At 45.8% G+C, this 25,914-nt stretch overlaps 1 protein-coding gene across 8 annotated transcripts in view; it reads right to left on the bottom strand.

Moving 5' to 3' along the window:
• RNF31 (ring finger protein 31) overlaps positions 1-25,914 on the bottom strand; it is a 274,072-nt gene that overhangs the window by 214,884 nt on the left and 33,274 nt on the right. For 5 of the 8 annotated variants that reach the window (XM_069238140.1, XM_069238139.1, XM_069238138.1 and 2 more), the window contains exons 2-7: positions 16,623-16,856; positions 15,863-16,009; positions 12,815-12,970; positions 2,359-2,418; positions 1,294-1,387; positions 510-675 (exon numbers count right to left, since the gene is read on the bottom strand). In XM_069238140.1, coding sequence (XP_069094241.1) covers positions 510-675; positions 1,294-1,387; positions 2,359-2,418; positions 12,815-12,970; positions 15,863-16,009; positions 16,623-16,802 — 803 coding nt within the window. In that variant the 5' untranslated portion in view covers positions 16,803-16,856. Of the gene's footprint in view, positions 1-509; positions 676-1,293; positions 1,388-2,358; positions 2,419-12,814; positions 12,971-15,862; positions 16,010-16,622; positions 16,860-25,914 lie in introns of all 8 variants that reach the window. The other 3 variants (XM_069238137.1, XM_069238136.1, XM_069238134.1) reach the window with 1 other exon arrangement.

Raw genomic sequence — 25,914 nt, 5'->3', positions numbered from 1 at the left:
GGTGCTTGCAAAGAGTTATTTCGTCAGACACCACCTAGGTTCATCACTTTCTGCATGCAGATGTTGGTTTAGAAATGGTAAGGGACCATGGGACTGTCCTACAAAATGCCAAAGTGGGCACAAGATCAAAAACAAAAACAAGAGAAGAGTGCAACTATAAGCAAGTAATGTGAAATGTACATGCAAATGAAACACTAAACGAAAAGGCTGACTGACTGTGATTGATCAGAGTATAATCACATGTGATGAAGATCACCAGGGAGGAAGATCTTTTCTCTCCCTAATGCTGTGACAAACTCAGAAGAAATTTGTGTAGACACAGCAAAACTGAAAAACAATGACAAAACGTGCCAGGCAACTCTGTTGCTAAAAACGTATATAAACGGTTGAACAAGTAGATTGGATTCTCCTCTTACCCCAAAACAGTTAAGTCTCTACAGTGCATGAGAGCAGACTCCTAGGGCTCAAAGGAGGATGCCTGCTGAGGAAGGGAGGAGAGAGAACACTACCTCATGCTTGAAGATCCGGGAGATGCAACCTTCACCCTCTGGTGGTTGGCCCTAGATGGATGCTTGTGGAACCTTCCGTCGCACTCAGCACAGAGTGCCTGTTGACAGCTGGGACAATGTATTGAGGTGTCCTGCTCCCCACAGAGCCCACAAGAGCCCAAAGATCCTGCGGAAGAGAAGAGCTTACCAACAGCTTATGCCAGGACTCCTTACATTCACAACTTGTTTTCCATTGTTTCACATTGCTCGTACATCATTCCTTACAAAACTAGCACTGCTAGTGCTCAAATACCATCCCCTAGAGTTTGGAGCTCCTACACTATCAAATACAGTTTCCCCACAGTCAGCGTTCCTACACTATTTACCCACAACTCCCACACCCAGCAATCCTTCACTGTTCCTTACAGCTCCCCACAGCCAGTATTCTAGATCATATCTACGTTAAAACCCCCTGTCTCTGTGACTACAGCATTCCCAGCAGCTTACCCACAGCCAGCATGCCTAGGTTTTTCTTACACCATAACCACCAAGCACTTTGCTGGCTTCTGTAACGTTCCTACACTCTTACCTACATCCAGTGCTCCTAAACCATTCCCAACAGCTCCAATATCACTCTGTGCAGTCTCCTGCAGCTGGTGCCCCTTCTCAGCTCCTAACAGCACTTCCATATCATATTCACGAATGTTAATCTCACTGCAGGGTCTCCTAGATAGTTCTCTATATGACCTGATATTTGGAGAAAATGAGGGGCAGTGGGCCAACAGTGGCATCGGAGGGATTTTACCTGCAGACTGAAGGTTATGTTGATCGCTGGCTATTTGCTGGTTAGCCTGTTGGGATTTATCTTTAGTCAGAAATTGATCCACAGCAACATCAAGCTAAAAGGGACAGAGAGACAGAGCAAGCTTTTCAGTCAAGAATCAAGTTACACACCTTGCCACACTCCATATATCATAAAATCTCCAACCTCTGTGACTTCCTCCCCCTCTCATCAGGGCTCTCACCTTCCAACTTCATAATTTCTCTCCCTTATGTCCCCCGAAACACTGCTCTCTTTATGGAAACACTTTTAAGTACACTAGGATGAGCAGGGTTTAGATAATCACTCAGTGAAAACAGTCACAGCTTCATCTATACAACCTAGAACATGTGTAGCCCTTCTAAAGTGGTCAGTGAGAGAACTCTGGGATTCATTTCTTATGGGGTACGCAAAATCATTTCAGCACAAAGAAGTAATCACTGCCTATTCATATTAATGCACACAGGGATCTTGTGTCGCAGGTGAACTTGCATAGTTTTGTGATTCCCAGAAGTTAACTTCTTTCTGTGGTTTGTGAGGTCATCCAAGATAACAATAGAGAGAGCACAACAAAAGCTTCTTATTTCTGCACACAGCTCATGCAAGCACAAATGTAAATATTACACTGCTTTGAGATATTGGAGGACCTTTAAATATAGAATGTAGCACATTCTCCACTACTACCAGCAGTTGAAGCAATTTTCAATCAAACGTTTGTCTTTAACATCTTTACTCAGCTTATTCTGCCCTCCTCAGTACTGCTCAATTTGATTCACTCTTCCTTTTTTCCTCATTATACAGTTCCATAATTCTTTTGATGCCTCCTCGACCACTCCCTCTCTACTTATAGTAACTATTCTTCTTTACCAGCTTCGTTCTTTTTCTCATGACCATTTGAGACTTAGGGTCATTATCATCCTCTCAGTCCTAAGTCACTGATCTCCATACAAACTCTCTCCCAATGTCACCCTCTCCCACAATTTCTTCTTTCAAATCTCTAGTGTCTGTAGTCTCTCACATTTGCGTTCCCGTTCTCTGGGCCCCTCTTACCTCTGAAAAAGAGCGCTCATGCAGCAGCTTCTGAAAGATTTCTGGGTGAGGATGTGTACCCTGAAAAGAGAAAACAATCACGAGCTGCACTTTGAAATAGAAAGGAACCTCCCAGAACACCATAGAATCTAACAGCCGAAATAAGAGAGTCTTTGGGGTGGATGCCACAGTATGTGGCTGATTAAATCCCAACTCCCCAACTGACCCCGGTTTTCCTTAAGTCATTTCTATTTTTTGTTTTATGGTTTACATGTATTCCTTCTCCTTTCTAGCAGCTCTATTGCAGCACCTTCCTGCAAATGCTCAATTATGTTTAGCTACTGTGGATAGGTGATGATAATTTATTGCTGCTGCTGAAGTCCAGTTTAGTCTTCCCTGCCTGTGTCAGGTTTCATTTGTGTTTTTGTTTGCATTTCATTTCTGAGTTTAAACCAGCAAATATTTATTGTGTTAAAAGCAAGTATTAGCGGTCCCTCTCTCTCTTGTACCACTTTAAGTAATTTATTCTTTACTAACACGAGTGTACTAGCTGTATCCTGGTACATTAGCGTATGTATGAGTGATAGGCTTTGTGGCCCACTCTGGAGTGCTTGTTGAAAACCACAGTACAAATCATATTAATTGGCATGATGTCCAGGACTTCTTACCGTGGCTGTATGTAAGAGTACGGTCACCAACTGTGCTCTAATAGAAGTGTCCATTCCACTTTGCTGTATTTGAGTAGATATTGAATAATGGCCCTCAGGCAAAACCCACAAAAAAAATCACCAAATAAGTGAATGCAGTAACTGACAAACATTATCCATTTTGCAGGATTACATATGTGTGGTGTAGGCCACCTAGCTATCTTGGAATGTCCATTCACTTATGAGGTAACTGTATATAACCAATCTTTAGGATTCTGGAGCTATATCGCCAGACTCAGAATATGTGGTCAAGGGCAGTGGTTCCCAGATTTTTTAGACCAACGACCCACATTTTAGAACAACAAACTTTCGTAACCCATCTATCTTTAATGGACTTGAGGAGGGGCGATTTTTAATGTAACTAAAGCATTGTATGGTAGCGCATTGTCATTTACAGGCAGAACATTTTCCATTGAAATGCCCACTAACTTTGCACTGATAAAACTATATATCACACAATAGTGATGTGTGGAAATCGGATTTCTGTGAATTTGTATATCTCCAAGTGAAGTAACTTGATTTGTTTTGATCCTACTAAAACCAGTTTCCAGCACACTTCAGAATTACAAAAAAAAAAGTGCTGTATTTTTGCATTCCAAACTGCTGAATGCACATAGTCCATTTACAGGTATTTACATTTTGATTTGTGTCATGAAAAACAACTACATTTCCTTTTACACTTCCTGTACTCAATCACATAATTCACTTTAAAAACTCCTCTCACTTTGCAGTTGGAGAAAGTAAAGGGAACACAAATCCCCAAGTTAGAAGAATAAGTAGAAATCTTTCAGAAGAAATACCCTGACATTTGATCTGTCTTTAAAGCACGAGCAAAGTGACAAGATGAATACAGAATTTAAAGCTGTATTTGAATTTATTTAACGCTTTATTTAAATTTACATATATACCTATTTATCAATGTATTTATAGCTTTATTTATTTATTAAATCTTCATTTAAATATATTGCTCAGCTTTGCTGACCCGCCAAAAATAGGCTTGGGATGGACCTCCAGTTTGGTAAACGCTAGTCTAGAGTAACAGATTTGAGAATATGTGCTTAAATCATACATCTGTTTGATTTAAGAGTCTGTAATGTGGCTGAACTGACATTTTCAACTGTGGTGTATGCCAAGGTTGTGTCATTCGTGATTGCTGTATCTTTCACACCACATATGGAATGACAGGGAGAAAAGAGAAACGTGTTAGTAAATGTCTCGGACCAATTAATCTACAGTACATTCTGGTGAGAAGGAGGGGTGTGGATAAGTGGCGGAGTAGTTTCACTATTTCTGTTTTCGTGAGTGGCGAACAAATATGTGTTTGGTGTGCCCCACTTAAAAAAATTACACGTGGAACACCTCTTTCTTGATCTCCCACTTACATGGGAGATATGAAATGTCACTGTCTATCCCTAGCAAATGTTCCACAAGCAAGCGGATGTATTGTTTTCCTGCATACTATTGAGCATAGGGAAGAATGCACTGTGCATTGAGTCTCAGGCAGAATCTCCACAAGGAAGCCACCGCCCTCCTGCAGATGTATATTTCCACCTAGTGGTATGTGGCCATCCTCTGCATGACTTTATGATATGCTGTAGTATCGTTTGGGGGGGGATGATCTAGCTGGGTACAGATCTGGGCCTAGCTGGGTACAGATTTGGGGCTGTAGTCTTCACAAAGCTTGCCAGGGAGAAGTGGACTGCCCTTCTGGTAAGAAGAGTGGAGTGATCCCTCTGGTCCATATGGAAGAGGAAAGGTATGTGGTGGTGAGGTGGTTGTGGAGGCAGTTGTCGTGAAGGAGGTGATGGTCATAGTGGAGGAGATGGCGGAGCAACATGGAGAGGGCTGGTGCCCCTGTTCTTTCAGTTCTTGTGATTGGGAGCTGAAGGATGCTCTAAAGCAATTTCCTCTTTTCCTCCGTGAAGATGAGCTTCATGGCAAAGTCACTCCTGGCATTCAAGGCAGCTTGGTGGAGATCATGCCTGTTTGCATGTAGTAGGTCAATCTTGGAGAAGTGGAAAGCATTTGTTGTACTCACAGTATCAATCTTGCAACTCACACACTCAAAGGAATAGCTAGAGACCAATTTATAAAAGCACTTCAGATTGTTATGCAATTTTCAAGACCTAGATTATCAAAATTGGTTAAGAACTTTTTGAGATATGAATTTTTGAAGTTTATTAAAAATAGTATTTTGTGTATAACTACGCACCATAGGAATCAATGGAGGATCACCTTTAAAAATACATATAAAAATCATACAGTGGGTTTCCCAAGTTCTTCTTTTGCAGGCTGATCGAGGTTGTTGGTGGGCACACTGTGCCAACTGGAGAAGTTCGGGCGGCTCCCGGGAGCAGCGGGGAGAAAGTCTCTGGAGCTGATGCAGGGCCTTGAGGGCCACCTTGCAGTGTTTAGGTCGCAAGGGGTGGGGGACCCTTAGGGCACAGCAGGTTCTTTGTTGCAGGGCACAGAGCGGCAGGGTGCAGAGCAAATCGGTGCGCCGGAACCTGTGCACAAAGATGCCCTCTGGAGCAGGAGGTAAGTTGGTTCGAGGGTTGTTTGCAGGACAACGGGGGCACACTGGTGGGAGGTCTGGGGTGTCCCTGAAGTCCCTCGACTGGGGCTTCCTCCTGGTCCTTTTTCAGCCCCGGGTGGGCTGGTTTCCTTGGTGTCGGACGTTAGCTGACCAATACCAATATTGGTACTGTTTGACCACTGGAGGATGCAGTGCCACCAAACTTGGCACACTTACAGGGTTTGGCCTCGCGGTCGTCAGTGTGTCGTCGTGTCCAGTTACAACTTCCAGTTCAGGAGTTAGCAGCTGGTCATTGAAATGACCCTCACTGGCTTGCTGGTTTCTTGCCGTTGTAGAGTGGTACCTCCACTCTGGAGGGAGTTCTATGGCAATTTTCGAGGCCTGGAGGTCCTCTGGGGTTCTTCAGAGTTTTTCCAGTTGTCCAGCAGCTCCTCTGCGGTGTTGTCAGGTCCTGGGTGCAACTGGCAGGATTTGGAGCCTTTTCTTTGTTGCAGCAGGTCCACAGTTCTTGTGCCTCGGATCTTCTTGGTGCAGGTCTTCTTTTGTCCATCAAATCTGATTTCCTGGTCTGGGGGTGCCCACTAAATACTGTATTTAGTGGGCGTTTTAGAGGGAACCTGGTAGTGACCAATGGGTCACCTACCTTTGGGTGGCTACACCCATTACAGTGACCACTTCCTGTGGGAAGGGTCACTTCCCTATCACTGACTGGCTATTTTCCTTCCATCCAAGATGGAGGAAAATTAAATGGATTGCCCACCTAGCGGGCAACACCTTAGGGGTGGTGCATGTCAGGTGGGGCCACTCCTCCTACTCTATGTGTGAGTTTCCCCTATTGGCCCCGCCAAATGGGGTTACCATCTGCTGGCTGCAGGCCTGGGGGTCGAGTTTCAAAGGCGGTTAGCCCTTTGAAGCTCACCACCAGGGCAGTGCACATTCCTAGGGGAGGGGCTGTTGGCACCTCCACTCAGGAAGGGCTTTGTTCTACAAACCAGAGATGGATCCCTCCCCTAAGGTTTGTAGATTGGATGTCTGGAGGTGGCAGGTTGGATAGAACCAGTCAGCAACCATGCCAGGGTAGTTCGCTTTTGCAGGGGACACCTCTAAGGTGAAACCTGGGTACATTTAGGGATAAATCCAATACTGATACCAGTTTGGATTTATAATTCGGAGTTGTTTGATACCAAACAACCCAGGGTTCAGAGTGGCCATCATGTAGATGGGAAACTGGTATTGACCAGTGCCGAGCACATGTATTTAAATGGCTGCTCTGTTCATTGTATTTTTTATTTGCAGTGATCAGTTTGGTGAGGAGAGACAGATGGTCATTGGGTTGGAGGGATGGAGGATGGTATAACAGCATCTGAGGAGGTGGGGACACATAATAATTGAGCTGAGAAGGTGGATAAAGATAATTGCCAAAGAACACACAAGAGATACAAGGCCTTTTGAGGGACAAACTGTCACTGAGTGGAAACCTTGTTTTAAAGTGGGAGATGATTTGAGTGTTCAGGGTGATCTTATCATGAGAGGCAACATGTTGATTCTGCCAGGTGAGCTAAGATGGAAATTGGTTAATTTGGCTCAAAAAGGGCACGTGGGAGTAACTGGAACAAGGAAATGGTACTGCTTGTACTTTTGGTGGCCAGAGGTGGATAATGATGTTGAAGTGATGTAGTAAATTGTGTGGCATGTCGGTAGGCGGATTAGTGCATATACACTCGTAATACCCCGCTCTGTCCAGTGGGGTACCACAAATACCCCTGGGAAAAGTTGGGGATGTGTGTTATTGGACCAAATGCAGGGTTAAATAATGGCAAAAGATTTGTGTTGGCTGTGGTAGATTACCACTCCAAATCAGTCTCTTATAGCTTTATGAGAGAACACATCACTGCCAATGTGATTGAGTTCTTGAAGATGTTGTTTCGAATGGAGGGGATTCCAGCATTTCTTGTTACGGAAAATGGAGTCTACTTTGTCTATCACCAAAAAGTGGAGTTCTTGGAGAAATCTGGGATTAAACACCTCACTACCACTCTTTATAGCCCACAAGGTAAGGGATAGTTGAGAGGGTAAACCGAACGTTCAAAGAGACAGTGCAGTTGGCGATTTCTACTGGTTTACAGGAAGCTGTTGCTGACAGGATATGGTGTTACCACAATACATCACACACCACCACGGGTGTGGCCCCTTTTGTATTACTGAAGGGAAGGTACTCCTTCAATGAGTTGTCTCCTAAATGGGTAGTGAAGGAATCTAAGGTTGATGATCGCACCCAGAGTTTGGATCAAGTGACGATCAAGGTGGAGGGTTCACAGAACAAGAGTAAGGTCAGATATGATGAGTTTTTTTGCAGGGGAGCGAGTTAGAGTGACAAAACAATTTAAGAAATCCAGTTCCAAATTTTATCCCAAGACCAAGATTACTCAAGTCACCAAACACTTTGTTAGAGTGGAAGGGGGAAAATGGTGGAGGAAAAGGAGAGTAGCCAAAAAGCATAGAGATAATGTGTCCAGCAGTCACAAGGTTTTTCTTGCAGATTCCACCAGTCATGTGGACTCACCTGTTAGTTCTACTGGTCATAGCAACACCCCTGTAGCTGATCAGAGTGGGTTATCGCTTGTTTCTTTAAGTGGGGGTGAGGGAGGAGTGAAATGAGTGCTGTTATAGGTGGTTCACAGCTTGGGGTGGAAGCTTGTGATCATTCCTGTTCACAAGACAAGAGTAATCAGGAAAATGAAGTCATTCATATGCAGAGGCCTAAAAGAAATTTAAAGAGGCCTAAGTATCTCGATGATTTTTGTGTTTCCTGATGTCCTCCATATGCAGAGGCCTAAAAGAAATGTATGGAGGCCATAACAGCTTTAGGGTTTTTCTGTGTCTTTGCAGTAGTTTGTTTTTTTAGGTTACTATTTGTTTTTTATTATCTTTTTTGTTTGGGGGATAGTTTTGATGGTCGATGGTGAGGGAAATGTGTTGTATTACTGTAGGGAGTTGGGTGCTGGTTACAGTACCTTCCACTGTTTGCTTAGTTTTAAGATGCAACTTCAACTGAAGTGCACTGGGTTCCTGCTAACCAGATCCTCAGTGCCAGTGTTCCTCCCTAAAACAAAGACAAGTGGTCACTTGATCCCCATGTGATCAGGCCCTTCAGGCCCCTATAAGCTCCTAGTGAATGGTACCACTGGTACCTAGAGTATGGGTACTGAAGGGGGCCCCTCAGAGCTGCAGCACAACTTTGCCACTCTTGCCCAGCACCAACCTTATGCAGACTGCCATTGCAGGCTGTGTGGCAAGGTGCTCCCAAAATTGAAAACATGATATGGCACACAGCCTGTATGCCATGTCCCCTAACACTGCATGCAATACATGTAAGTCACCCCTCTAGCAGGCCTTACAGTCCTAAGGCAGGGTACATTATATTACATGTGAGGGCACACATGCATGACCGGATATGCCCCTGCAATGCCGCTGACGATATTAAGATATAGTAAGTGCACAGGGAAGCCATTTGAAATACATGTGCTGGGCACTGGTCACTACGAGTTCCCCAGCTATACAATGGCTTCTCTGAACCTTAGAAGTGCCCTCTGAAAACCTAACAGCTACTAGTGTGTTGACTTACTGGTCTTGACCAGTTTAACCACCACAGACGAGCTTCTGGACCCCCACAGTGAAAGCCAGTGCTCTTGAGGACCTAAGACAAAAGCCTGTACTGGGAAGAGATGTTACATACTTTCCCAGGCAGAAGGGACATTCCAGGGCAGGAAGCTTCAAAGGCCTTGCTGCCTTTGTTATGTGACCCAGGTCTCTGCAGATGGTGGGGGTGAACAAATCCCCTGTCCTGACTCCACGTCTGGTGGCAGCACAGGCAGGAAAATTAGTTAAATTAGTGTCCACTTCATGCCAGTCTCACCCCTAAGGTGTATGAGCTGAAGTGGACACTACTTTTTACATTCCTCCATCTTGTTTGGAAGGACTCAGGCCATTAGGGTTATCCCCACTTTCTTGTGTGTGGAGTGCTCATTAGAAGGGTGTAGTCACCCTGAAGGTGGTCAGCCCATTGGCTACCCCTAAATTGAGTAGTTAGGTGGCACCCCATAACCCTATAACTCAGATTCCTGACAATCCTAGAAGATTTGCACAAGCAGGGAAGACTGCAGACACAAACTGACTTAGCTCCAGCCGTACCGGCCTGTCTGAAGCACCCAGCGATCATGCGCCAAAAGATGACCTGTACTGCAGCCCAACGACCTCCAAGCTTTGGGAGATCTGTCTGCCTTCAACAAAGATCAAGATCTCCTGAGAACAGAGGACCTGTTCAATAAGAAACCAACTTTAAAAGAAAAATAACTTTGCCCATAGGAACCACGAAACCGCCTCTTGACCCACCTCAGCACCAAATGCCCACGGCCCAAGCCCTTGTGGCCCCACCAATCTTTTGAAGGTTTTCCATCTCTTCTGAGTCTGAGCCCATTGTGGGCTGGCCCCTGCCGGAATCAGCCTCAAAGCCTGCAGCCTCAAACCAAAGACTCACCCTGACCGCGACCTGCCCAACTCATCGCTGTGCAACAGTCTGAAACTGACAAATGCCCTTCTACATGCTCAGAGCACACAAAGCCGCTGCACTTCACGGGCCGCTGCTGAGGTTTGAAATACACCACATATGCATCAGTCATGCAACCCTTTTTAAAAGAAAACTTGCAAGCCTCCAACAGTAAGGGGCAGATTTAAGGAAAGTGGCGCTGCACCCAGTGCTGTGCCACTTTCCTTGTGCCCCTTAGTGCCCCCCTACCACCAACATTTGTGTGCCGTATTTGTAATACGGCACACCATGGCGCAGGGTAGGGAGCAATAGCATCATTTTATTTTTATTTTTACGCTATTGATGTACTCTGCAGGAGTAGTGCCAAACATTTGGGGCTACTCCCGCAAAGTACATAGGGGCCCATTATAAATAATGGTATGCTCCTTTTTAATTCCTGCTCTGAGCAGGTGTTAAAAGTGCCAACAGAAATGCGCCATTTTTTCAGGCCCCTTAGACCTGGTTCTCTAAAAATTCATACCTCCTGAAACCTCCAGTGGATTTTTGTTGTTAAGGTGTCTATTTAAAGATAACAATACAACCTATTTTCAGAAAGTGTCACATTTTTATTGTGTTGTGTTTTCTTCTTATTAAACTGTTTTGGTACATCTTAATGTTTTACACTTGTTCCTTTGATAACGCCCGACTGCTCAGTGCAACAGCTATCCAGGGTTGAGATAAGGTTTATCAAACAAATCTGGCTGGACCAAACAACGATTTGTGAGTCTATTAAACGGTGAGGTTGCACAACCACACCATATAATAAAGCACTTTCCTCATAACTGCAGGTGCTTTATCTTGTTCGCAGTGGGGGAGAGTCCATAGGATTGCTCCTGGAGAGGACAAGGTGAAGACAGTGATGCCTGAGCACTTGCGAGACATAGGATGGTCTGCATAATAGAACTGATTGAAGGGCCACTGTTGACGTCCACCAGGAAATCGCCCAGTCAGGCATAAGCAGAGTTATTAGCATCAGGCAGTAGGTGGTGGATTGTTGAGGATGGTGTACGCACATAATCAGACATCTGGGACTGCTGGAGGCTCCTATGCGGTTTTGAAAATATCCTTCTCTTTTCCAGATACGCCTGTTAATAGGGAAACGGACCCTGGCCTGACGGAAGATGATCCAGAAGCTCCTGCATGATGACATGGTAATCAATGGATTGGACAATGCCAGGGATGATGACGCCTGAGGACCTAAAGGGAAACGCCTGCCCTGCTGTGGGAGCGGTGGGGGCCTGGGAGGACTACTAATCCTGTTATCTCTTCCATCCAAGATCCGAACGGTGATCTGGAACAGAAGTGGACAGATGAAGACAGGTGAAGTAAATGCAATGTCATGCATTATATTTGACTAGCATGACCTTTACCCTGCACAGGTAACAGGTCGAAGGGATAGCTTGTACACAAGTTGTCAGGTCGGTCATCTACAACTTACGAGAAAGAGATTTTTTGTCTAAGGTGACAATTGTATGTATCTGAACTGAACACAAATTTCCTCACAGGGGGTGGAGGTCCAGTGAATCTCTAGTTTCTCTAATGCGAGTAAACAATTAAAAAAATCCTAATAACAACTTATAATCGCATGGAGCTGCTAAATTACTCAGGTCACAGCTCAGTTTACCAACTTTTGATTTTGTCAAAGCAGGTAATTACTTTATTTCAACTAATATTTACTTTACATTATATGACTATCCCTATTCTCTTCCCGAGTAAAGTTTTTTTTGTGTATGTTTTTATTGACATTTGAACACCATACACTTCCACATTAGAGGCAACATTGCAGATCCTATATATCATATCTTTAAGTATGTGGAACTAAGTCCATTCAGAACAGAACATAAAATATCAATAAGCAAAGATGGCAATGAAACATCCACCTGCCCCGTCCCTTCCTGTGCTCTACTCGTTACATAGCTCAGTGGCTGAAGGATATAGGCACTACAGAGATCCATAGCAGTACATCTACCAGAGTAATTTCAGTTCCCAGTGCCAGTGTGCAACACCCAATAGGGTCCTTACTCCCCAAGCACAGTAACAAAATGCCCAAAAGGTCAAATGCCTGAAGAGGTTAATAGGATGGGGCAGAGCCAGTGTCATGTCAGGCTCCCAGACATATGCCTGACTCTTCTCCAACAAGACACCAGACTTAAGTTTTCAAAATGTCTTTGAAAACTCAAGCTAGAGAGTTGGCTGCTTGAGAGCAGACTGGTATTCTGTAATGCCATGAACAGGTAGATCGCAGGGACTCCAGAAGCAGCAGCTGGGAGGAGTCCCTGGGAAGAAGATGGTCGCTATCTCAGCTCAACTGGACATTGCCGAAGGGATGGGAGGAATCACCTTCAGTTCAGGCAGACAACCGCATAGAGTAACAGTATATGCTATTTTCCTTAACTGTTTCCTTGTGCATCAGTCAAGTCAAGGGTTCTGGACCTTTTCAAAGTCTGGTCCAGACCCCCTAAGATAATGTAAAGAAGGAAGGTGTCTAATATGCGCCCCCACCAATGCAATAACTGTACCTAGTGTTCCCTCATGCTGATGTCTCTCCCACCACTCCCCTTGCTCTGCACAAACCCTGTAGCTCTCTATGCCCGTTCCTATTATGCTGCTGCTAGCAGTGCTGACTCTTTTGGGCCTATGCCTTCTTACAGCAATAAGGAGGTTGAGTTCCAGTCGCAGAAGTGTCACTTCTAGCGTCACTGAGGCCACCTTATCTGTGTCTGGCTCTTCCACCTCGTCGCAGAAGCTCATGCCATCCGGCTGCTCCTCTGTGTAGCCATAGAGCCGCAGGATCTCACGCCCCCCCTGCAGGAAAATGCACAATTAGAAAACCACCAAGTTAGAGCCATAGGATCACACACCATGCTTGCAGGAAGATGCACTATTCAAAAACTACCAAGTCAAAGCTGCAGGATCTCATGCACTCCCTGCAGACGCATGCACTATTAGAAAACAACCAAGTCGGAGATGCAGGATCTCACGCGCTGCCTTGTAGGAACATGCAGAATGCTATCAATTCAGAGAAGCAATTCGAAGGGACAGGTTTTGGAAAATACCTTAAGGGGAAAGACACTGGATCTGAATTCTCATTGCCTAGTATTTATTAGACAAACACGGCCAAATTTAAAAAGTAAGAAATTGATACTTGGTAATCTTTGAATTATTCACAATCACTAGAAACTCCTCTAGTGAGAGTTATTTTTTTTTAAAATTGCCAGCAGGCACACTGATAACCGTCAGAGCACATAAATAGAATATCAAAATATAAACAGATGTAATCACGACATTAAAACATGAAACATATTGCTCAACAACAATACACTATTCACTGCAATTTCAAATAGTCAATCTGCACATAGTCTATTTATGAAACGCAGTGTTAGTTTATGATGCACAGTGCTAAGCAGTTTGTACTTAAATTCAATCCTGTTGGCTTTCTGCTGTGTATTCTGTGTGCAAAAGTTGATTACTTGTAAACCAAGCTTGAACAGATATTGCACTCCAATCTTCTGGGGAATAGGCAAATTTCAAAATGTCAGGAAAAAAAACTTAATTTAAAACGTCTGCTGGATAGCAAACTACAAAGTAATCTATGCCATGGTCAGCTAGCTGGGGATCATATATCATTCTCATATACAGAATTATTTGATGAAACAAGTTACATGGCATGGCAACACAACTTATGTTAGCATGCAAAGGGGCAGAATAAAGAGAACTCAGGGTATACAACAGTAGAGTTTGGAGCGTTGCGATGGTCAAAAAATTGTTTGTTAACATTTGCGACATGTATTCTATTTCCAGCTTGGAAGTGGTGGTCTAAATAACTTCAACCACTCCCTTGGTGTAGGTCCTGAAATGACATGGCTCTGACTGCTTCATCTGTAAGGTGGCTCAGGCATGCCTGACATCAATCCTTCATCCATCACTGTGCGGTCTGCACTAGTAAAGTGTCACAATTTTTAAGCAGAACAAAAAGGAGCAGAGGATTATCCTCCTCCTTAGATACTCAAGAAGAACTGTACCGTTACTTTTATCAAATGCTGTGACTTGGTCCAGTACTAGCTGCCCCACATCCAGCAGGATGAGTTCTCTCGTTTCTGAAACAGGTCCAGCTATGGGCTTTTAACACAGTGGAAACTGGAAAGACACATCTGTACAATCTCAGACAAGAGAGAATAGTGAAAGCAAAGGACTATGTTGATCTAGATCCCTGTTGCCAATATGGAAGGTTGAGTTCAGATATAATTTGTTAGCTCAGTGGCATCTGCATTCTTCTAACGAGAGGTGCCACAACTGACTAGTCTAGTTTGAGGCACCAACATCTTCTTGAAGAGTGAAATATATTTTGTATTCTGACTGGCATGGCTCGTCCAGTGAGAAAGAACTGACTGGAGTCCTGATTATCTGAAATAACAAAAATGATTCTATCGAGGTCCCATTCGAGCCCTCTAACATGCTAATGTTGGGGTGTTGGTAAGTCCAAGAGGGCTGAATCTAATCTGGAATGGATCTAGTTCACATGGAACCGGTGTCAGACACTTCTACTCCAAAGCTAGAGCGTGACCTGGCTGCTTTTATCCGTCACACATATTTAATCAGGCTTTTTTGTTTGTTCAGTAACAGTGCATTACTTTATGCATATCTGTGAGAGTTTGCTGAACAATGATTGGCCTGATTCCAGGTCAAATATCAACTGGGTTTAAAAAAAAAAAAAAAAAAGAAAAGCAAACTGGTGGGTGGATGCATGGATTTGGCATGACAAAGTAAATACTAATGAAAGAAAGGCAATGATTTCCAAAAACCTAACACTTTTGTAATGACAGTGATCGAGATTTTGAAATTCAAGTTTAGCCGCAACATAGAAGAACAACGTCACAGAGGCAATATATTTACACTTCGCTCCCCAAAGTGAGCTTGAAGAAGCAAGAATGCTAGAAGCAATGAAATATTTGATAACATCAAAAGTTACATGGGAAAGGGTGGTTAAGTGTGTATTAAAGGCAGGGGCTGCGTAGAGGCGGCAATGGTCACATCCCCGCATAACATAAATGATGTTCTCTTAGATAATAAAATGTAGGCCCCAAATAAATATAAACTCGTTTTTTCCTCCAAAAAACATAGCTTTTGTGCCCATTTCTTGTTAACTGAGACATCGTCATAAAACACACCTTCCCCTGCACATAGTGCCACAAAACGATGCAAGCAACTCCAAAAACAAAATACAACACGCACATACCTAGTAGCCAGTGGTCTGTAAGAAATGGATTACTTCTCTCTCCTATCTTGTCATATTCATTCTAAGTATCTCAATTCTTGGAGGCCTCTCTCCTGTAGTTTTCTTACACTTTCTCTATCCCCCTCCCCCTTCCCGTTCCCCTTTTGATGCCCCATATTGTATATTTTTATAAAGGACTGTCTGTGGGAGACAAGAAACCTAAATAATTCAAGAGAAACAAAAATACGGACTATGATTCATAATCTGCCAACATAGGACAGGCTGTTTCTTGGGAGTCACCACTGACATCTACAGCAATGCTATTTCCTCCAACAGAATTATCCCAATGGATAGCTAGAATGTTTTGCATCTAATGCTTCAACTGTATTCTAGGGCCTGCTCTATGCTCTGGAAATATCAACAGCTAAATACTCTTTATCTCTTTTTGACTTTTGGTGCATGTCATCCTGCTCCCAACTCACCTTCATGGCATCCACTGTGGTCTTAAAGACCGGGTTGTTAAATTTCACAGAGCGCCAGTACTTGGGCTTCTGCGGGTTCAACAAGTTCCGCCCATACTTCTCCAAGATGTTGAAGGCCGTTGAGATCTTTCGCAGGTAGAGATTGGGCTGGAAGTTGGATAGTAAGGTAAGAGAGAGGTGAGAAGTCATAGATGGATATGTGGAGGAAAGAGGTGAATAAGAAAAATGAACAAGAGACAAGGAGAAACAATTTTAATCTGGTGGTTTCTGTACCACTTTGTGCAAAACAGAACAAATTATAGGTGAAAATGGTGGGGACCATTTTTTTTGAAGCATGATGCACACCCACGCCAGTAGAAAATGATGTCTTTTTGTACTCTTAACCACACTTCTTGAAACATTCAGAATGGAATAGATATACAGTGTCAGGTCCATTTACTTTCCGTGAAAAGCTACTTAAAGTGACTGGGGTCATCTAAAAGGGGATTTTTGTCATTAAAAACATTTTTTAAAAACCTCTGAGATGATCACATGCTTGATTTCATCTCTAAACCCCACTACCCAGGTGAGACTTCCGTCCAAAGCTAAGATTTATGAGGTGAGATTGAGGAATCAGTTACAGGCCTAAGAGGATTGTTGAGGAATATACCTATAGCAGAAATGCATGGTGTGACCTTTGTGGACCTATTGATTAACAGCCTCCTGGCACTCACATCAGGTTCTGCTTGTCACTTGCCTTTGTCCTGCTGAGATAGCTCACCTCTCCAATGGCATTAGTTAGAATAATGCCTACAGCATTTAACTCCTGGTACTTGTCTTCTAGAGGCAATGCGATCTCCACCAAGTCATGTAGGGCATCATTATCAACTTCCGATGGATTCACGCATAGGGTGTCCAACAGGATCAATCTCTTCTCCAGAAACAGGGCTCTCACATCCATGGTGCACAGCTACAGTGCCTCTATAGATGCACACTTACACTCATAATTTGGGACCTGCTGGAAGCATGAATGAAACATCAGTCAAAATAAAAAGCAAGAAACACCACCAGAATCACTGTCATTGTAAGGGAGACAAAAGACTGCCTTCTGTGGGCTACAGAGATGAGGCAGAATCACCGGTGACTACCATGCCTGATTGAGGGGACCACTGTGATCAAATCAGAAGACAACCTAGTTTTTTATTTATTTTTGCTTAACATTGTTATCGACAGTTACATGAGAAACAATACATTAAATCTCAGGCAGAGCAATAACGAACCAGAACACTTGTTTCACACAGCTATGCAATTAATGGATTTCTTGTCATATGCTATGCTATTCTATGCTATGATATGTGTAGTTGTAGAGCGCACTATAACCTAGTAGGGTATCCTGTTGTTGAGTAGGAATGTGTGCGTAGCCCTACCTAGCATAGGTTGGTTAATTGAAAAACCAGGCGTCCAGCTTCTTGTGGAATTCAAGAAGAGAGGTCGAGGCTCTGAAGTGATGTGGGAGGTCTTTTCACGCTTTAGGAGTGATGAAAGTCCGTCCTCCTGATCTGGTTTTGTGTATGCATGGGATTGTGTGTGAGTAGGAGTCCTACAGATTGAGGTGTCTGGTAGGTTGGTGGAAGGAAATGCACCCGTTCAGGTAGGAGGGGTCGAAGGTATGTAGTTCCTTGAATGTGTGGGGATTGAAATAAGCTTGTTGGTGTATTGGGAGACAGTGGAGGTTCCTGAGGTGTGGTGTGACAGCAGTTGTGTGTGGGAGAATGAGGATCAGTCTGGCTACTAAGTTCTGGATAGTTTGTAGTCTTCTGTGGAGTTGTTTGTGATCTTGGCGTATAGGGTGTTCCTCTAATCCAGCTTCCTGGTGACTATGGTATTACTGGTGGTTTACTGGTGCTGCTTGGGAGACATTTGAAGATCTTTCTCAAATCTTCAGTGAGGATGATGACTTGTGCGGTCACTTCTAGTCTGCTGTTGATGATGATGCTGATGATGATGATGATTCTGAGGTTCCTGGCGTGGGTGCTTGGTGTGGGTCTGAATTTGGCCAGCCACCAGTTAAGAGTCCCATGACGAGATGCTCCTGCCAAAGATCAATGCTCCTGTCTTATCTGTATTGAGCTTGAGACAGATGGCTTTCCTCTAGTTAGTGACTTTGGTCATGAAGATGTTGAAGTTGTTTCTTGTGTTGGTGGGCTTGTCCGAGAGGGAGAGTGTGAGTTGCATGTCGTTGATATAGAAGAGGATGTTGATGTTGTGTGTGTGGAGGATTTTGGCCAGAAGGCTCAGTTATGAGTTAAAGAGTTTGGAGCAGAGCGATGAACCTCAAGGCACTCTGCAGATGAGTTTGCATGCTTCCGAGGATTGAGGTGCAAGGCTGACAGCTTGTGTTCTAACCATTAGGAAGGAGCAGATCAACCAGCGAGCAGGTCCTTGCATGCCAATCTTTTGCAGGCGTCCGATGAGGATGAGGTGTGAGACTATATCAAATACTGTTGAGAAGTAGAGGAGATGGAGGGCTGCAGTGTCTCCTCTGTTAAGGATTGTAGGAAGCTGGCTCTGCACATACTATATCAAAATGAGATACAGTGTGCACAGAGTCCAGGGGTTCCCCAGAGGTTTCACAGAGGCTAAAATAGATAATACTAATGCTCTCTTTTGTGGTAGTGTGGTCGAGCAGTTAGGCTTATCCAAGGGTAGTGCAAAGCATTTGCTGTACAAACACAGGCAATAAATGAAGCACACACTCAATGACTAACTCAAGGCCAATGGTTTTTATATACCAAAAATATATTTTGTTACTTTATTTCTAGAACCACAAGATTCAAGTTGCAGGTAAGCACATTTGCAAGTAAGTATCCAACATATGTATCAATACCACTTTGTTTCAAATTGGCAAGTTACACAGTTTTCGAATAAATAGCAATATTCTGTTTCAAAAGTCGACAGAGCAGTTTTCAAAGACAGTTCTGGGGGTGGCGGGGAGGGAAGAAAAGTTAACACAGTTTTGAGATAAGTACAAGACTTACACTTCCAGTCTCCAGGGGTTAGGATGTCCAAAAGGTTAGAGTTCAAGTTAACCCCAAACACCCACCACCAGCAACGCGGGTTCAGTGGTCAAAGTTGAGGTTAATTTAACATGGACTCCTATGGAGACTAGGGACACTCTGAATCAGGCCTGCTTTCAGGTAAGTACCAGCGTCTTCGGAGGGCAGACCTGGGGGATTAAAGGAGCATCAGGGGTGCCACAGGTCAGCACCAAACACACACACACTCATCAGCGTAGGGGTGGCCAGTGCAGGGTGCAAACACACTATCCAGCTCCCAATGCTATCTTATAGCGAGATGACTCAGGGGGTCACAAAGATGCTGCAGGTGAAGTCCAGGGGGTCGGTTCTGGGAAACCAAAGGCTGGACAAGGAGGAGTGCCGTCTGCTGGACTTTGCTGGACTGAAGGTCGGATTCCCCAAAGCCAGGGAGCTGCGGGTGCAGAGATAACTTTTCACACCAGGAATCTTCGTCCGGTTCTGTCACGGTCAGGGGGGGTCCTCTGGATTCAAGGTGCAGGCGTCATTGTGTAGGAAAGGAGGGGTCAACCCAGGGTGGACACTAAGTTGGAATCACCTGGGGACCAGCTCTAGTCGGTTGGGCCACATCGACACTGGCCGTTGGGAGGGGGGGGGTAGGGCTCAGGTGCAGAGTGGGCAGGACTTGCGGATCTGGGGAAGTTCTGGAGTCCTTTGTTAGAGTTTACTTCTGGACAGGAGTGCTGTCCACAGGAGTTCTTGGTCCTCTCGGATGCAGACAGTTCTTTTGAGGTTTTTAAGAGGCCACTAGTCCTGCAGGATGTGTCACCTTCTGGTTACAGGGCTTCAGAAGCTGGATACAAGCCTGTAGGAATGGGGCGAAGTCAGTCGCTGGCTTCTGGCTTCTCTGCTTTGTGGTTAGCTTAGAAGTCCTTTTCACTTGCTTCTTCTTGAGGTCGCCAGGAATCTGATGAACTAGGTTCAGGGGAGCCCTTAAATCCTGGATTTAGGGGTGTTAAAGGGGTCAGAGGGCAGAAGCCAATAGCTACTGTCCCTGAGGGTGACTACACCCTTCCGGTGTCTACTCCCTTTGGCGAGAGGGACACAGACCTAACCCTATTGGTCCCTGTCCTCCAAGCCAAGATGGAAGTCTTTGCAAGGAGGGGTCACTTCAGCTCTGGACATCTTAGGGGAAATCCCAGCTGAAGTGGTCACTCCTCCTTGTTTTACCTAATTTTCCTGCCAGACTTGCCGACAAAAGTGGGGCTATGTTCGGGTGGGGGGGAGGCATCTCCACTAGCTGACATGCCCTGGGGGCACTGTAACAAGAGGCCTGAGCCTTTGAGGGTCACCACCAGGTATTATAGTTCCTGTAGGGTGGAGGTGTGAAGCACCTCCACCCAGAGCAGGCTTTGTTTCTGGCCACAGAGAGCACAAAGGGTCTCACACCATGTGGTTAGAAACATCTGGAAGTGGCAGGCTGGCACAGACTGGTCAATCCTGCACTAAAGGCTTGGCTAAAATGCAGGGGGCATCTCTAAGATGGCATTAGTGTGGGTTTATTGTGCTGGGAAGTTTGACACCAAACTACCCAGACTTCAGTGAAGCCATTATGGAGCAGTGGAGTTCGTAATGACATACTCTCAGCCTATATACTTTATATGGCCACACTGCACTCACAATGTCTAAGAACGAACTTAGACACTCTAGGGGCATATTGCTCATGCAGCTATGCTCTCACCGGTGGTGTAGTGCATCCTGCCTTAGGGCTGTAAAACCTGCTAGAAGGGTGACTTACCTATGCCACAGGCATGTCGACCTTATCTTTTTCTCCCCACCAGCATGCACAAGCTTCAAAGGCAGTGTGCATGTGCTTGGTGAGGGGTCCCCTAGGGTGGCATAATCTATGCTGAAGACCTTGGGGACCTTCCCTGGCCACAGGGTCCTTGGTAACTGTTTACAAGGGACTTAACTTTGTGCCAGGGGTGTGCCATTTGTGGAGGCAATGGTAAAGGTTTGGGAAAGAACACTGGTGCTGGGGCCTGATTAGCAGGATCCCAGCACACTATCAGGCAAGCCAGCATAAATATCAGGCAAAAAGTGCGTGTGTGTGGGGGAGGGGCTGGGTGGGGGGGGTAACCATGCTAAAAGGGGCACTTTCCTACACAACCCCCTCCCAAACGAGTGGATGACACTAACATTTCCCAAGAAAGGCTTCATTGTCTAAGGGGAAGAACCTGGAAAGCCATCTGCGTTGGTAGGGGCAGTCCCAGGTTTGTGTTACACTGAAAAGTAAATTTCCTGTAGCGAGATGGACCACCTCAAAAGTTTAGGGTTTTCAACTTTTAATTGAATCAGCCATCTGAGAGGTCTGTTGTCAGTTTGAACAATAAAGTGAGTACCAAACAAGTATGGTCTCAGCTTTTTCAGTGACCAAATCACAGCAAAGGCCTACCTCTCAATGGCACTCCAATTCTGCTCCCTGGGGAGTAACCTCCTGCTGATGAAAGCAACAGGTTGGTCAAGGCCATCATCATTGGTTTGGGACAGGACTGCTCCTATCCCATGTACAGTGGCATCTGTCTGCACAATGAACTGCTTCGAATAATCTGGAGCTTTGAGAACTGGTGCTGAGCACATTGCCTTCTTCAAGGTGTCAAAGACCTTTTGACAGTCAAGAGTCCAGTTTACCTTTCTGGGCATTTTCTTTGAGGTCAATTCTGTGAGGGCGTCACAATAGAACCATACCCCTTCATAAACCTCCTATAATAACCACTCTAGCCAAGGAATGCCCTGACTCAAGTCTGGGTTGTTGGAGCTTCCCAGTCCCGAATTTTCTGGATCTTGGGCTGTTAGCGTTGCACTTGGCCCAACCTTCCCCAGGTGGATCAGGTGATCCTGCCAGAAGGCGCTAAAGGCACCAATATCATCTAGATATGCTATGCTGAAAGACTCCAAGCCAGCAAGGACTTGATTCACCAAACTTTGGAAGGTGGCAGAGGCATTCTTTAGACCAAAGATCATAGAAGTAAACTGATAATGCCCATCAGGTGTGGAGAATGCTGTCTTCTCTTTTGCTCCAGGTGCCATCCTAATTTGCCATTACCCAGCAGTCAAGTCGAAGGTACTAAGGAATTTGGCAGCAACTAATTTGTCAATTAGTTCATCTGCTCTTGGTATAGGGTGGGCATCTGTCTTGCTGACAGAAATGAGACCCCTATAGTCAACACAAAACCTCATCTCTCTTTTGCCATCTTTGGAATGAAGTTTGGGGACTAAGACCACTGGGCTAGCCCAGGTGTTGTCAGAGGGCTCAATAACGCCTAAATTCAGCATCTTGTGGACTTTCACTTTGATACTCTCTTTGACTTGGTCAGACTGTCTGTATATTTTGGTTTTGCCAGGTAAACTGTCTCCTGTGTCCACATCATGGGTACAAAGGCAAATCTGGCCAGGGGTCAAAAGGAGAGTCCAGCAAACTGCTGTAGGACTTGCCTACAGTCAGCTTGCTGTTTGGCAGTGATGGTGCCTGAGTAGACAATGCCATCAACTGACCCACATTAAGGTAGAGGTTCATTCTCTGTTTTCTACTACTCATCAGTAACCATCAGCATGGTTACATCTGCCCTGTTATAATAAAGCTTTAGGCAGTTTACATGGCTCACCCTTTTGGGTGTTCTTCTGGTGCCCAGGACTACCAAGTAGGTGACCTCACTCTTTCTCTAGGATAGAGTGAGGGCCACTCCATAGGTCCTGAAGTGTCCTAGGAGACACAGGCTCCAGAACTCATACCTTCTGCCCTGGTTTGAGTTCTATCAGTGCAGCCTTTTGGTCATACCACTGCTTCTGGAGGTGTTGGCTCACCTCAAGGTTTTTGGATGCCTTTTTCATGTACTCAGCCATCCCTGAGCAGAGGCCAAGCACATGGTCCACCACATCTTGTTTAGCCTCATGGAGAGGTCTCTCCCAGCCTTCTTTTACAAGTGCAAGTGGTCTCCTTACAGGGTGGCCAAACAGAAGTTCAAATAGGGGAAAACCCTACTCCCTTTGCAGGCACCTCTCTGTAAAGCGAAAAGCAAGCATGGCAGGAGGGACATCCCTTCTCCTTTTGCGTTTTCAGGGAGCCTCATCATCATGCGCTTCAATGTCTTGTTGAATATCTCAACAAGTTTGTGGATGGTATGGTGAACTTATAAATCATCCCACACTCATTCCACATGTGCTTTAGGTAAACTGAAATGAAGTTTGTATCTCTGTCAGAAACCACCTCCTTAGGAAACCCCACTCTGATAAAAATATCAATCAGGGCCTTGGCTACTGCAGGAGCTGTAGTAGACCTAAGGGGAATTGCTTCAGGGTATCTGGTAGCATGATCCCCTACTACCGGGGTGGAGCTTGCCCGGCTGCAAGATGGCCGCACTTTAACAGAGCTCCGCCGGCCACCTTCAAATTCCGTGCTTCAATCCTGTGCTCGTACTGAATTACGACCCCTAATAACCCAAGCTGCTGCCGGTTATTGTGTCCTGAAACCGGTAATTTTAGTCAGCTACCGCTGTGAAGGTGATCCAGAGATAGGGGGTCTGGTGTGAGTCCAGAACGGCCTGGACACCGACGCGGCGTGGGAGGGCGCCTGGGCTGGTAATGCCCCGGACCAGGGGACTGCAGAAAGATCACAGCGATCAGAGAGACACCACCTTGCCTGGCGAGAGTAGAAGTGAAGACGACTGGGCGTTGATGGCAGGAGGGGTTCGGGAAGTGAGCCGGCCTTGAGGGGAGTTTGGAGGAGGCCTGTGCTACCTGTGGTCCGGCCGCAAAGTGCAAGGCACCGGGTAGGAGCAGAACGGGCATGACGCTGGTGCACAGTGCTGTGGCCTGAAAAGGGCTATCCTGAAATGTGCAGTGCTACGTCGGCGAGAGAAGGAGGCTGGGCTTGGAGGGTCATCGAAGTGGCCGGACTGGTGAGAGTTCAGAGCGGCCTGGAGTTGGCGGCGACATGAGGAGGCCCCTGGGTGCTGCACGGAGACCTGAGCACATGTGACTCTGCACACTCCTTGCTAAGGTGAGCTGAGGAGCCTTTGTGGCTGAAAAGGGCCCGGAGGGGGCGAGAGCATGGAGTGATCGGCGCTGGAGCCGGGTCGAGTGGTGGAGCGTTTTGGGGCGTTCCCGCAGGCATCTGTGGGGACCAGTGGATAACTACAGGCAGAGACAGCAGGGCAGTGAGCTGCGCAGTGAGGAATCTACCCCCAGATGGTGAGTTGCGGCGGTGGTGGTTGGGAATACGGATATCTGGTGACGGCGGGTGCCCTTTCCTAGTGTAGGGATACAGAGGCCTTTGCGTGCAACCCAGTACATATTGGCATGGAGGAGGCCTCCTGTAGTAATGCCTCTTGGGAGAGTGTAGCCTGTGCGTCAACTAAGGCACGAAACATGGGAAGGCGGACACAAATCAAGCCAAACTACAGTTTGAACAGTGTAAATCACAGAGCTCCGCAAGGGACCGCATGGTGGCGGTTGCGTCTGGAGGAGCGGATATGCTATCGGTGGAGGAACCGGAACTAAAACAAATATTAGCAGCCATGCAGCAAAGCCTGACCCAGCTAGACACTAAAATAGACTCCTGCTCATTCAGAATGGACAGAATGACAGAGCAGCTGAATAGGCATGCGGAACATCTAGACCAGTCGGAGGCGCATTTCAGAGGCGGAGGACGGCCAGTCAACTATGTACTCCGGTCAGGCTAAGATGGGCTGGTGGCCACGGATATTGGCCCTGCAAGCGAAAGTGGATGACTTGGAGGCCAGATCCTGCAGGAATAACCTACGTATAGTGGGTGTAGCTGAATCTACTGCTATAGATAACATGGAGGGTTACACAGAACGCCTGCCGCAACACGTTTTCCAGTCTGTTTGTGGCTGAAAGAGCAAATCGCTTGCTGACTGCTTGGCTGCCCCCGGTTGCCTCACCATACCCCATTATAGCCAAATTACTAAACTACAGAGACCGTGATGCAGCCCTGCGACAAGCTAGAGAACTCAAAACCCTTAAGCATGAGGGGATGATGATTTTGCTTTTCCCAGATTTCACACAAATCTAGACGGCAGTTTATTGCAGGGAAACGGCAGCTGCGGGATCTACGTTTGGAATACCGTATGTTATACCCAGACAGGTTTCGAGTGACGGTTGATGGCAAGCCGCTCCTCTTTACAGACCACAAAAACCTTACCCAATTCCTAAAGCGAAGGATGGCTGAAAGGATAAGACACAAAACAGTGGACACCCTCTCACGAGATGGCTGTGAATAGAATTTATGTAACCGCAGGAGTGAGTAGGAGAGATGTCCTATGAACGCTGGACAAGGGTGACACAGGGCTGGAGACAAGGCGCCAGAGATGAATACTGGTGGGGTGTAGAATGTTTTAGTGGGGCACTAGCTGTCGGCAGTGGCGCCCAACAGTATGCTACAAAACCGACGACAAGGGGTCTTATGGTGTAAGCTTCAAGTACCTAGTTATTTGACCACTACAATACAGTAAGTAGCCTGCACTAGACGGATAAGCACAGCTGGGCAACATCCACCTGAGCGTGTGGAACACTTGTCGGCTTAAGAGAGGGTCACTTTGGTCAAAGGAAGGGTGGGGGGGTGGGATGTATAAAAGTGTGGTGGAGGCCATGCGTTAGCTAAATATTACGACACTGGGAGATTTTTTCCAAGAGGGTGGCATGTGTACATGGGACATGGCAGCAGAGCGGGTGGGTGAGACGGCTCCGCTTCTGCAATATCAGTTTTAAAGAGCCAGGCATGCAATGGGTACCCTGCTGGGTGAGGAGTTGCGGGAACCACCGGACATTCAGCCCCTCTCTATGATTATTAAATATGCACAACCGCGGCGTCTGGTGTCTAAACTCTATGTGCAGGTACAGAAGGCGCATGAGCTGATAAAGGCCAGAATTGAATGGCAGAGATTTAGGGTTGCAGTTAAAGGATGAACAGTGGCAATACTGCTGTTCGATGAACCACGTAGTCTCTTTGAATGGCAG

The sequence above is a fragment of the Pleurodeles waltl genome, chromosome 6 (genome assembly GCF_031143425.1).
Source record: "Pleurodeles waltl isolate 20211129_DDA chromosome 6, aPleWal1.hap1.20221129, whole genome shotgun sequence".
NCBI classification, from domain to species: Eukaryota; Metazoa; Chordata; class Amphibia; order Caudata; family Salamandridae; genus Pleurodeles; species Pleurodeles waltl.
The sequence above is the reverse complement of the archived record's forward strand: the minus strand, read 5'-3'. Positions and strand labels throughout refer to the sequence as shown.